Source organism: Palaemon carinicauda, chromosome 5 (genome assembly GCF_036898095.1).
Source record: "Palaemon carinicauda isolate YSFRI2023 chromosome 5, ASM3689809v2, whole genome shotgun sequence".
NCBI lineage: Eukaryota > Metazoa > Arthropoda > Malacostraca > Decapoda > Palaemonidae > Palaemon > Palaemon carinicauda.
In genome coordinates, this window is record NC_090729.1 from 159471652 (window position 1) to 159486651 (window position 15000).

Below are 15000 nucleotides of genomic sequence, written 5' to 3' on the forward strand. Positions count from 1 at the left end.
CAGTAATGGCCAGAGATAACCAAACCGTCTTTTAACTTACTATTATTATTTTTTGTCATTTACTCATTTTATCAATAAATGCAACATCATGCTTCTAAATGTATAACCATATACCCACAGAGATCCAGAGAAGAACAACACAAGTCGCGGTTACAATCACTTTAAGCTAAACTGTGGGCGAATTCCACGTTTAGTAAAACTACAATGATATTATACATATCATAGACTTACACTAAGGCTAATCAATATTGTATTGAACCTCAATAATTAGAATCATTCAACGCAACTTGCACGTGCTCAGGCACTTCCTGGATATTAGGGTCCTTCCTTTCTAATACATCTTTCACTCCATCCAGGATTCGTCTCCTCCTGCCTTCGAACACTTCTGAATTCTATATTCTTTTCATAAACTTTCTACCATTCATTCTGTCTACATCACCAATCCATCTCAAAACACTCTGATTCGTCCATTCACTTATTCTAATCATCTAACTACTCACTTTATCATTTCTTCTTCCATCACACTTACTACGTAAACAGTTCATCTCAACTGCTTCAGGCATTTTTCTATCATTCATAATCAACATTCATAGTTCATTACCAGAAAGAAGACTTGGTTAAAAAAAATCCCTTCATATATTCTTACATTGGCTTCTACGGACAACAAAAGTCTCTTACTACTCTTGCACACACCCTGCTCTTTCTTGCTTCTCTTATTCTGTGACTCAACTATCCACTCACCTTACCATCAACTATCATAACTACTAAAGCATACTTATACAGATCAATCTCTTCCCATTTTTATACCATCCATACTGCCATTGCTCCAGTTTCCTTTTTTATCATTTACTCTATCTTACTATCCTTTTTATTTGTTCTCAACTTCATAATCCTGCACACACTTTCAAACTCTTCTCCCAGACTCTGTGGTTCTTCTAGTGTCCGCGATCAACACAATATCCTAGGAAAAAACTAATCCTTCCAAATCTCTTTTTCTTATTCTATAACTTCATGCATATATACAACGTCCTTCTTCTGACCTCTTGCATAACTCCATCCACAAAAAGCCACGAAGTTGTACCACATTCACCTCTTACCTACTTTAAAAAGTGCTTCATCTCCATCATGAAAATTTTTGGTTACTCGCAACACCATACCATCTGCACCATTTTGCCTCTATATAGATTGTATCAATGTCTTTTCAATAACTCGTACTTGATAAATGAACCCACTTCCTTCCCAAGCTCACAATAGTTTTCCTCTATCAGTCCTTCATCAGAATCTTTACTTTCTCGACCAAATTCCTACCACAACCTTCCCTATGGTCAATTATTTTCAGCGAGGCAGATTTGCACCGACTCGCAGGGGTGCCCTTTTAGCACGGAAGAGTTTCCTGATCGCTGATTGGTTGGACAAGATAATTCTAACTAATCAGATAGCAGGAAACTTTTCGGAGCTAAAGGGGCACCGCTGCGAGTCAGGGCAAATGCGCTTCATTAAAAAAAAAATGAGTATAGTAAAAAAAAAAAAAGTGATGTTATACACCATAATTCTTAGCGATGTTTACCACCTTTATATTTATATGTCGGAATATTATAGCCTCTCACTTAACCCAGTCAGACTATATTCACTTTAGTGCAGCATTTCATTTACAATCTCTTCATTTCCTTGTGTGTTTCTATTCTTCAACCTCGGGATCACCTTCATTTTCCTCATCACATGTCAAGACCAACTCGGTCTTTAAAATTTAAATAATGCTAAATACAGTGGTTCTGAATTTCTTCATTCGTAATATATACGTTCCATATCCCTTAGGCCATGAATCTTCCCATCTGCTGGTAAAAAAAAAATTCAGAATATCTTCCAATTACCTTGTCAGTGCTAACGTTTCTGGTAAAAATATGAGTAAATGCCTGATGCCCACATCGGAAATTAGTTGCTGATCCTTCTTACATCACTATTAATGCCAACTTCACAATCCTTTGTCTTAGGGGTAACAAAAACGTTATACATAGCCCACCATCTCCATTTCATTGCTTTTTGCTCTTTCTATGCATTCCAGACGTCGAAAATCTATACTAAGTGCATTCTGCAACTCTCAGCATTCCTTGTGGCATTACTTTCTATATGTAGTATTCAGTTAAAGATATCTATGAATCATCTACACAATCCCTTCGTAGTGACATTTTTCACACGCTTTCCTTTGTCACCATAAGCTTTGTTTTGAGTACGTTGATTCATCATCCTTTACAATAATTGTTCATCCTTCCATGTCAAATCCTCTATTTCTTCTTTAAAACTATCTCTCCCCACGAATCCCGATGTTAACAGCATATCGTCTGCACGTAGCAGTTCCAAGAAGTTTCTTCTTTATACCATTTCCAATTAACAAATAAAACAAGAATTCCGAGGAAATTGTTAAAGACATCCATTTCTCTTCTCAAACTCGAACCGACTCCTTTGAGGGAGCATTTCAGCCAGTGTAGAGATGAATAGCACACCAATGATATGTATTGAAATTTAAATAAAAAACAAATAATCACAATAGGATATTCTTAATATAAAGCAAAGACATCAAATGTCACTTAATCAGACCGATAAACAGGAACTCCTCAATGACTGCCAATCGATATAAGATGCTCTGCTTCACAATATCGTCATCATTATATCAAGCCAAGCTGTATACTTACTTGGAAAAACAGAATACTACAAACCAAAGGCTCACAAAAAGGTTGAAAGATTTGGCATTACGGGGTAGAATAATAATAATAAACAAAAATAGTAATAATAATCAACATTCGGAGAAGCTGGAGGATTTCTCTTCACTTACGTCGCACCAAGTCTGAGTATTCGAGATGACAAGGCAAATAAAATGAATACACTGATAAGTAGTACACAGAAGAACGTACATATAGAAGGGAAAACTTCACTTCCCCCTACAGGCCCTTAAAGGTAGGAGGCTATTAATACTTTTCTTACCTTGTCTCTGTAGCCTTTGTTGTAGTGTCCCTTTGTTCCATATTTGCCCCCTTTTTCCCCTTTGCCTGCTTTTTTGTAGTTGCCGTAGTATTTTCCTTTATCATACTTTCCTTTATACCCTTTTTCGTGATGTCCCTGGTTGCCCTGTTTAACCGAGTAAAGAAAAATATCAAATTAATTACCGTAAATTTACTTAAAATTTGTATTTTACTCGAAATAAGTGATAAAGACCCATTACTATGCATCGTATGATATATCAGGTGGTGGATATACCTTAGTATTTTGTTTTATTATTTACAAAATAGGTCCTGCAAAACAAAATCAGTTAACGGGGGATATAACGATCCATGAATAAGTATCATAAAAATAGTTAAACTTTTAACTGAAGCAAGCCTATAACTATATAATTCTCGTTACTCTAGACATGCTAATTACATTTGCCAGGCATTGAATTTTTTTGTAAATCAGGACTCTTCATGACAACAGAACATTATTTTGAATATTTCTTCATGCAAAGACCAATAGGATAGGCTACCCAGTGTATGTTAAATGCAAATTTCGACAAGAAACAAACAAATGTTGTCCCAGTAGAAAACTAATAAAACTAAATGCAAATGAAGGTTATGAGGTAAGGCTTGGGTTTGAAATTCTGAAAAACAAGCCAGCGGGAATAATTCACATATAGCATAAACGCATATATATATATATATATATATATATATATATATATATATATATATATATATATATATATATATATATATATATATATACAACAACAAATACGGCCATTTCTTGTCAGCTGCATGACAAAGGCATCAGACAGTCATAACTCATGTCAGGGGTTTGGCCAGTTTTCATCACCACATTGGCCAATGCGAATTGATGATGGCGGGAGATATTAGCCTGATCCCTCAAAGTAAACGAAACTAGCATGGGTGGCCATGACTGGTACAACTTTGCTGATCACGACGATGGACAAAATCTTTCACAGCGTTAAGGTATCCCCACTCAGAAAGGTTATGTATATATATATATATATATATATATATATATATATATATATATATATATATATATATATATATGCATATATATATATATATATATATATATATATATATATACATATATATATATACATATATATATATATATATATATATATATATATATATATATATATATATATTAATGCATATAAAGTTGAACCTCAACTTAATGGACTGAACTCCAGATCTCAGAGCTAAATGGTCTAAATTGGATCCGATAAATACTAAAATTCTGTTTCACACCCAATGTGATGGCCTGGTAGTAATGTCCTTGCCTGGTGATTACCAGATTGTTATTCGAGTCAAACTCGCCAGTTTCTCTGGTCGCTGTAATCTCACCATCCTTGTGAGCTAAGGATTGGGGGTTTGGGGGGAGCCTATAGGTGTATCTGCTGAGTTATCAGCAGCCATTGCTCGGCCCTCCCTAGTCCCAGCTTGGATGATGATTATATGTATATATGGTCAGTCTCTAGGGCATTGTCCTGCTTGATAGGACAATGTCACGGTCGCTTGCCCCTGCCATTCATGAGCGGCCTTTTAAAAGTTTTATAGGAATATTATAATAGGCACATCCATACACGGAAGTGTGAGATCTTTGTCTTTACTGTATACTTCCTTTCTCTTACTTATTTGTCATGTGTAGTCGACATCATAAAAAAGTAGCCCTATGTTCTATATCTTTACAGGGTTCTTTGTCCTGTGCTCTACATTATCACATGACGCTTTGTTAATGATTTTGAAAATACATGGGTAAAGTTATTTTTTCCTACATGTTACAATACTGTAACATACTGACAATGTAAAAAAAATAAACTTGTTTGGGTGAGGTCTTCTGCCTTTGTTATTTTTTTTTTCTTTTTATTCTAAGATTTTTGGTCAAATGAGTTTTAATCCTTTTCTGAATAGAAAATATGATGATCTTGAGTTAGTAGCAATTGCAATTTGTAGTGATGTTCACTAAAATTCTATGATTTGCGATCAAATAATATGCAACTCCTCTCAAGTGAGCATAGTTGATAGGTAAGGTGTCGATCGTGACCTACGTTTCATGACTCGAAAGCGTAAACTACACTTCTCTGAGTACATCAGAATAGGCTATACTCCTCTGAGTACATCAGAATAGGCTGCACTTCTCTGATTACATCAGAATAGGCTGCACTTCTCTGATTACATCAGAATAGGCTGCACTTCTCTGAGTACATCAAAATAGGTGGCACTTCTATGAGTACATTAGAATAGGCTGCACTTCTCGGAGTACATCAAAATAGGCAGCACTTCTCTGAGTACACCAGAATAGGCTGCACTTCTCTGAGTACATTAGAATAGGCTACAATTCTCTGAGTATCAAAATAGGCTGCACTTCTTTGAGTATCAAAATAGGCTGCACTTCTCTGAGTACATCAGAATAGGCTGCACTTCTCTGAGTACATCAGAATAAGCTGCACTTCTCTGAGTCCATCAGAATAGGCTGCACTTCTCTAAGTACATCAGAATAGGCTATACTTCTCTGAGTACATCAAAATAGACAGCACTTCTCTGAGTACATCCAGAATAAGCTGCACTTCTCTGAATACATCAGAATAGGCTGTACTTCTCTGAGTACATCAGAATAGGTGGCACTTCTCTGAGTACATTAGAATAGGCTGCACTTCTCTGAGTACATCAAAATAGGCAGGACTTTTCTGAGTACATCAGAAGGGGCTGCACTTCTCTGAGTACATCAGAATAGGCTGAACTTCTCTGAGTACATCAGAATAGGCTATAGTCCTCTGACTACATCAGAATAGGTTGCACTTCTCTAAGTACATCAGAATAGGCAGCACTTCTCTGAGTACATCAGAATAGGCTGTACTTCTCTGAGTACATCAAAATATGCTGCACTTTTCTGAGTACATCAGAATAGGCTGCACTGCTCTAAGTACATCGAAATAGGCTGAACTTCTCTGAGTACATCAGAATAGGCTATACTTCTATGAGTACATCAGAATAGGCTGCACTTTTCTGAGTACATCAGAATAGGCTGAACTTCTCTGAGTACATCAGAATAGGCTATACTTCTCTGAGTACATCAGAATAGGCTGTACTTCTCTGATGACATCAGAATAGGCAGCCCTTTTCTGAGTACATCAGAATAGGCTGAACTTCTCTGAGTACATAAGAATAGGCTATACTTCTTTGAGTACATCAGAATAGGCTATACTTCTCTGAGTACATCAGAATAGGCTGTACTTCTCTGATGACATCAGAATAGGCTGCCCTTTTCTGAGTACATCAGAATAGGCTGAACTTCTCTGAGTACATAAGAATAGGCTATACTTCTTTGAGTACATCAAAATAGGCTGCACTTCTCTGAGTACATCAGAATAGGCTGCACTTCTCTGAGTACATCAGAATAGGCTGAACTTCTCTGAGTACAACAGAATAGGCTGTACTTTTCTGAGTACATCAGAATAGGCTGTACTTCTCTGATAACATCAGAATAGGCTATAGAATTCAATCACGAATAAAATGTTTATTTGTTTTTAAGTATTTGCTTTCAACTCTAAGCATATGCTCTGAAATAGTAAGATTTGCAGTAATTAAAATGTGTAAATTGAATATCTCTAAATTGTAAGATTATAACCAAGAGCAAATGTGAACTGATTTGTCGAGTTTGAAAAATCGATGGATTCTCTATGACCAATGAAAGAAGTTGCCCATCGCGACGACCCATCTGCAATTTAATTCCTAAATTGTTGTCTTCAAGTATAAAATAAACAGTATGTTGTTTAATACGTTAATATTAATATTTTAGACCAAATATGCTCTCTCTCTCTCTCTCTCTCTCTCTCTCTCTCTCTCTCTCTCTCTCTCTCTCTCTCTCTCTCTCTCTCTCTCTCTTCAAAATATGTTTTATACAGAAATATATAATTTTTTACTGAAAAAACAGATTTGCCACCTTTTTTACCGTACGAATATTTTGTATATACTTACGTATTGTCCAGATATTTTAAGGTATAAATGAAAAGTCTCTGTATCTAAGTTATGGTAGTGATTTGTCTAGAAATCTTCTCAGAAGAAATTCTTTTTTTAGCGAATATTTGAAATTGAGTGACAAGTATAAATAAAATGCCGATAAAGACATATTATTATTTTCAAGGAAGTCACCGTAATCCTCTTTAGATTCGCTAAGGGGTTTTGGCTGTGGAATGTCCAATACGTTAGATAAGATTCCTTACTTATTGGGTTTCGTTACCTACTAGTAGGTCAGAACCCCAAGTTTCCATAAATTCAAGGAAACATTTCAAGACAGATAAACGTATTTGATGCACACACGCATAAAGCAAACTAAAGAAAGAACAGTGATAGACAGAAAATACAGACAGAATCACCACGCACAGACACTGATGCAAAGGATAGACACGTGTGGTAAGATGAGAACTGGCTACATAGAAATTGGAAAAAGATAAAAAAAAAGAAGCAAAAATAGAAAAGCTTATTAAAGACACAAAAAGATACCAGAGAAACGAAAGCAGAGACGGACAACCAGCAGCTGAAGCTAATAAGATGTACAGACGAAGAAGGGACAAACACAAAACTTAAGCAAAGAGTCACAGACAGATAAACTAATGAAATTAAGATAAAAAACTGGAGTAATGAGGAGAAGAAGGAAAACGAAACAACACGAAAAGAAAAAGTTATGCAAAATCGGGAAAAGGGCACGAAGAGACACTAAATGCAGCGAACAGACATTAAAACTAAGGGAAGAGACAAGAAACAAAAAGAAAAATAACCACAGAAGAGAGGCAGAAACTCAACCAAAGAGGAAAATCAGATTGAGATAGTTTAATCTATGAAGATTTCGAAAGACACAAATATATACAAGTAACATACACAGTAAATAAGAACCGAAGCCAAAACGAAAAAGGAAGCAAAGAAGAGAGCCGAGCAAGTTCAAAAGCAAAGAAGTGACATTGACAGAAAGAAACCAAATCCAAGAAAACACAGTCAGTCAGAAACTGAAGCCAAGAAGAAACAATGAAACAAAAAGAAATGGAACAGAGAAGACACAGATAGAAATGAAAGCCTAGAAGAGACACAGACATAGAAAACTGAAAAACAAAATATAGACACAGACAATTCTGAAGCAGTAAAAAAAAACATATAAACAAGACCTGAACCAAATTATAGCCATACAAAAATGGAAGCAAATAAGATATACAAACAAATGAGAGCTGGAACAAAAAAGAGACAGACAGGCAGAAATTAAAGCAACGAAAAAACAAATGCAAGCAAAGAAGGGACAAGAAAAAAGAGCAGAAGCCAAAAAGTTACTCTGACTGGCAGAAACTTAAGCAAAGAAGACAACAATAAACAGAATCTGATACAAATGATATGCACAGACTCACAAGGACTGGAGCAAAGAAGACACATTGATAGACAGAAGCTGAAGAAAAGAAGAGACATGGACATAAGTTGAAGAAAAGAAAAGACAGAAAAATACTGAAGGAATTATACAAAAAAACAAATTATAATTGGAGCAAAGAACTGAAACTGAAATGATAGACAGACAAGAACTGAGACAAAGAAGGGACACAGATAGGTATAGACTGAAACAAAGAGGATACATTGAAGTAAGGAAGAAATACTGAAAACAAAAACTAAAAAAAAAAAAAGAAGATACAAGGACAAAAATAAAAACTGAAACGGAGAAAGTACAGACAGAAATTTAAGGAAAGAAGACAGACAGAAAACAGAAGCAAAAAAGATAGTGAAAACAAGAACTGGAACAATGATAAAATCTGAAATAGACAAGATACAATATTAAATACTAAATTGAAACAAAGTAGTATCAGATTGAAGGAGACTGAAATAAAGAAGGCACACGAACAGACATTATTTGAAACCGCAAAAAAGATACGCAAACATCCAAGAACTGAAGCAAAGAGGATACAGCAGCAAACAAGAACTGAAGCAGAGACACAAACACAAAATCAGAAGTACAGAAAGTACACAAGTAAACAAGAATTTACGAAAAAAAAATTGAATCAACCAAGAGACGGACACAACCAAATGGAGGCTAAGACTTTAGAATTTTTTTCCAATTCCAATCCTGAAGAGTAGGTCGAGCGCAGTCCCCCGGGGTTAGGTCCCAGTTTTTTTTTTTTTTTTTTTTTTTTTTTTTTTTTACACCCTAATGTTATTTTCTACTGTTTATGGGCATTTAAGAGTGTTAGGTTGTCCGCCCCATTGATCTCCGCATGAAGAAACAAAACATCTAATTTACTCACCCCTTTTTTGGAATTACCATAATCGCCTTTGTCCTGCTTCTTGTATCCTTTGTTGTCCTTATATCCCTTGTGGCCTTTATAGCCACTGTGATTCTTATGGCCACCTTTGTGGTGTTTGTACCCTTTCTTGTCGCCATTTCCTCCATGCTGTTTATGGTCCTTGTAGTGCTTTGTATCGCTGTAAACGTGGTAACCTTTTCCATGATCTATAAGGAAGGAGAGAAGTCGTTTGAAAGAAATTGAAGATTTGGCATTTACTTACGGGCAATGTCGAGCGGCTATATTTCCTAGCATCTTTTAACATCTTCCTATGAATTGGCATTTTTTCTTTATTCTTAAAACTTTAGGTTTACGTGGTCAGGTCACATAAGCCCTAACAAGAGTTACATTATGCCACCAGTGCTGGCAACCGGTGCATAGTTTGGATATAAGATACTACTACATGCTAGACTTCGTGATCGCCTGACAAAGCCGTTTCATATTGTGGAATTCAAAATAATATCACAGAATATGTGATCAGCCAAAAAGGGTACTAAAATTCACGTCGTTTTAAGGACTTTCCTCCTTATAATACAAGTGCAATAATCCTCACTGGATATGTACATATTCCTTGATCCGTTTTGTTGGAAACTGAAATATGATACCGACTTCGTTATTCTGCATAGCATTTCTCCAAGGCAATAAAGTTATCAAATTCTGACCCGCTATATACTGATAATTCTGAATATCAAGTATTATTCATGATTGTAAATAAATATCTACACATCCTAGTTAGTATGATCGTAATGTGAGGTAAGGGTGTCTGGTTTCAGTTTCAGTTTTATCAGAATGGATACTCATCAGAACGTCAGCCAGGAAAGCCCAACACCACATCGTGGTGCCCAACTACAGCAGGGGCCTCCCAAGTAAACAGCTAAAACTCACGGTCCCGGGCTGAGATCGATCTGCTGCCATGCGAATGCTAGGCGAACACGTTACCACTGTTGTAGCCAGTGGTAAGAAATCTTAGAAAAATTCTGATGCTAATATATTTAAATTGGTTTTAAATGGTCAGATTTTTAAAAGTCATCATTAAAGTAATTGTAGTATTCTAAAAACCAAATTAATTACACCTTACCGTTTCTAAATCGAGAGTAGGAATCAATACATCGGTAAAATATTGACATATTCAAGATGGAGTATGTATTTCTCGTAGGGCAGTTATTATAATTACGGCCATTCTAGCTTTATCAATTCTTCACTGTTAACTTATCGATTTTCAGAACATAAACATATTTACTACTAAAACTCAGCAATAACACTTCATGTACTAATGCTGGGCCCAAGGCTGGCTAGAAGAGAAGGATACTTGGGTTAACTTTTTAATTTCGTGAAAAAAGAGAAGTTGGTGGAACTTGCAAACAATAACACAAGGATTTGGGTTCAATTGCTAATGGGTTACGATAAAGCCCGAAGGGTAATTGTCAGTGGTTTACTAATATTATTATTTTCAGAATGTATAGATACATTAATCAACTATGCATGGACGACATTTGCGCCTATTGGAAACGTCCTTGCCTTGCGTCTTGATGGACGGGAGATCGAGTCCCGCTCCAACTCGATAGTTTCTTGCAGTGACTTCAACTTCACAATCCTTGTGAACTGAGGATGAAGGGGGGGGGGGTTTGTGAGTGAGCCTTTAGGGATACCCGCTGAGTCATCAGCAGTCATTATTTGGCCCTCCTTGGTCCTAGCTTGGTTGGAGAGGGGGCTTGGGCGCTGATTATATGAATATATAGCCAGTTTTTAGAGCATTGTCCAGCTAGCTAGGGCATTGCCAATGTCCCTTGCCTCTGCCATTCATGAGTGGCCTTTAAACCTTTAAAAAGTCACAGTTACTCTGAGAGGTTTAATAGCAAGATGGAAGAAAGAGAATGGGAATAGAGGTAAAATAGAAGGGCAAATAAATGTACGTGATGCTAGGCAAGATGGTGCTAGGCAAGATGGGACGGTGCATAGAGCCTTAATTAAAGCCTACGGAGCACCAGATAAGGTCCACTGTCGGCGCTACCTAGTCCCCCAACCCCACAAAGGTGGTCCACCATCTATGCCCAATGATATTGTGAATAAAATATAACATGAAATCAATCAATCCTTCTTTGTAAAATTGAGTGTTTAATACATTGCAGTTACAGATATCTGATACATTCTTCATACTAATTACCAATAAATTCTGTCCTAGAAGAACAAATCAAACAATATGAAATAAGGGACATGCAAGTTGTTCTAATGTAACACGAGAATCGAAATTCTTTGGTTATGTATTAAACAGGTTTAAATGGATCTGGACAATAACATGAGACCCAGGATGGGCTACACTGCTCACCTTGGCTAACTTGACGCTCTTAAAAGTACACGATTAAGATATTCCCCTAAATATCTTAATAAAATTTCATAGTGGTCTGAATTAGGGCTAATTTTCGATGCGGAGGATTGATTGAATATGAATTTGAGAAACTGTAGATCCTGTTTTGGTCCTATTCCGGACAAATAATTCTTCTTTACCCAAGGGGTTAACTACTGTACTGTAAGTTTTCAGTGGCTACTTTCCTCTTGGTAAAGGTAGAAGAGACTCTTTAGCTATGGTAAGTAGCTTTCCTAGGAGAAGGACACTTCAAAATCAAACCATTGTTCTCTAGTCTTGGATAGTGCGATAGCCCCTATAACATGGTCTTCCACTGTCTTGGGTTAGAGTTCTCTTGCTTGAGGGTACATTCAGGCACGCTATATTATCTAATTTCTCTTCTTCTTATTTTATTAAAGTTTTTATAGTTATATAGGAAATATTAATTTTAATGTTGTTACTGTCCTTAAAATATCTTATTTTTCATTTTTTCCTTTCCTCGTTGGGCTATTTCCTTGTTGGGGCCACTGGGCTAATAGCATCCTGCTTTTCCAGCTAGGGTTGTAGCTTAGCAAGTAATAATAATAATAATAATAATAATAATAATAATAATAATAATAATAATAATAATAATAATAATAATAATAATAATAATAATAATAATAATGATAAATAGCCATTGCTTAAAATCGTTCGAATCTACAGAGATGAATAAATATCGGTGTGTATAATAACAGGAATAATTTTGGCAATGTAGTTATGTTGAGAAAAAAATATTAAGATTTTTAAAGATTCTTCCTGCAAATTACTTTATAGAACTCGTCCTGGTTCAAGGCTCAAGGTTTAAAGAAACTCTAGCATATATTTTGTCAATTACAGCCAGTGCTTCTAGGAATAAGCATTTTGAAATTACTTTATCTCCATTATTTGATCATTATCTCACCATTTAAATTTACTCACGTTTAGCGGAAATTGATTCAGTGGTCATGAGAAGTCTAATATGACAGATATACAGGCTGACATCAAAAACCATATTATTATTATTATTACTATTATTATTATTATTATTATTATTATTATTATTATTATTATTATTATTATTATTATTATTATTATTATTATTATTATTATTAAAAGCTAAGCTATAATAATAGTTGGAAAAGCAAAATGCTATAAGCCATAGGGCTCCAACAGGGAAAATAGCCCAGTGAAGAGAGGAACCAAGGAAATAAATAAACTTTAAGCAAAGTAATAAACAATGAAAATAAAACATTTCAAGAACAGTAACAACATCAAATTAGATCTTCCATATATAAACAATAAAACTTCAGAAAAAAGAGGAAGAGAAATAAGATAGAACAGATAGTTCCCTATAAAGCAATTCATTAATCAGATACACATGCATGCATGAATAACTCAAACAGACGACGGTCAAACTCTGGTCGGGTAAGCTCACTAAGTGATTTCAGCCTGGGCAAACTGCGAACAGTTATACTGATTCACCATTGATTAATTGAACGATGAATTTCATCTGTAGTGGTATCAAAACAATAATCACCTAATTCGAACAACAAAGTATAACTTCTATTCATTGTCAAGTTATATTTTGAAATATAGTTGATGGAATAACTGATTGATTAATTAAACATGTGAAAGGGTTTACTACGACGAAGTCATCAATGGCAAAAGAAAATAGCTGGGTAATAGAAACTTGATTGATACAATAACGATCATCAATGCTGAAATTACATTAAAAATAAGAACATCATTTGCAATAGATAATTTACAGATTTTCATTTAAATTCTTAATGAATAATTTCAATAATGTGTATATTCTTCACTTTACTTTACTTTAGCGGCTGCTTCCTGGTTCTATGGGACCTACAATATTTGTGTGGTTATACATTCTTAGGTATTTAGTGTATCACACAACGTAATCCATATTAATTGTCAAGTACACATAATGGAAGCACTTAAAAAACATTTCTGACATGGGAATGAGTGAACACACAAAATCCCGAGTGGAACCGGAGTCAAAAATCAATTCACGCTATTCCTATGATAAAGAAATATTCCTAATGTCGCTGAGTAGAAAATTATTTCACAAAATTATCTAGCCGTCTTGTAATTTAACTTGGAAACAAAAAAAGATTATTATCAAATGAAATAGTATGACCAAATCCCCAGTCAGATTCGTTAATCGAAAGGAAAAATAATTAAAAGACAACTCCATTGTTATCAACTTAAAAGAACCAACTGGGTCCATCAAAAGGAGAGACCTATGTAAATTTTACCTGAAAAAAACATCACAAACAGGTTCTTCATTTTCTAAACGAAAATGCGACGAAAAAGGCTCCTCGTCCACATTAAAATTCATGACAGTAACAGCCTAGTCGAGCTAAGCTCATAAAAAGAAGTCTAGCTTCATCATGAGTGCGCTTAGCTTGCATAGCGTATAAAGAAAACAAGATATTTTATTTTACTCTTACTCTATTATATTTCTGGTCTCATTAGTAACAACTGATGATAATTTATCTAGTTTTGCGACTGGGTTGAGTTTATAAACTTATAAACTGTTCAAGTTTCTGTAGAAATATGCAAGCGTCAGATTTCGTAAAATATGTGATCAGAAACCAATTAAATAAAGATTTTGCTTTATTACAAATTGGTGTTTGATATGAATGGATGCTTTCAAAGGAATTACAATATTCATTATTTCCTCATTTATTTCCAATAATAACACTGGGTAGGAGGACACGCCTGAACCGGTTAGCCAGATTAGAATAAATCTTTTTTACTTAAGATCTCTTTTTATGTTGAAAGAAAGGCGGCTTTTTAATATCTAAATGTAGAGCAATAATGCAATTCATTTTTGGGGGTTACACAGGGTAGCTGATTATTTTGTTATAACTATCTGTAAGTTCCACCAACTTTTCAAACAATTTCCATTTACGTCAGCGTTTGCCGAACCTACAATCCTTACTGACAAAATAAAAGAAAAAAAAATGCAAAATCTCGAACTCATGTTAAGAGTCCACTCCCACTCACTCACCTTTCCGGTAGGACGCTATAACGTCGCTTTTCTACCTACTTTAGTTACGGTTCATTTTTCCTTTGCCTACACATACACCAAATAGTCTAGCCCATTCTTTACTCGTTCTCCTCTGTCCTCATACACCTGACAATACTAAGCTAATCAACCTTTCTTCACTTAAGGGATTAACTACTGCACTGTATTTGTTCAATAGCTACTTTCCTCTTGGTAAGAGTAGGAGAGGCACTTTAGCGATGGTAAGCAGCTCATCTAGGAGAAAGA

The 15000-nt window shown here is 35.2% G+C and overlaps 1 protein-coding gene across 1 annotated transcript in view; it reads right to left on the reverse strand.

The window, feature by feature from the left end:
* Positions 1-15000, reverse strand: part of LOC137641232 (uncharacterized) — a 55934-nt gene that overhangs the window by 12900 nt on the left and 28034 nt on the right. Inside the window, exons 3-4 of the mRNA XM_068373668.1 lie at positions 9302-9507; positions 2980-3123 (exon numbers count right to left, since the gene is read on the reverse strand). Of these exons, the coding sequence (XP_068229769.1) occupies positions 2980-3123; positions 9302-9507 (350 nt within the window). The remainder of the gene's footprint in view (positions 1-2979; positions 3124-9301; positions 9508-15000) is intronic.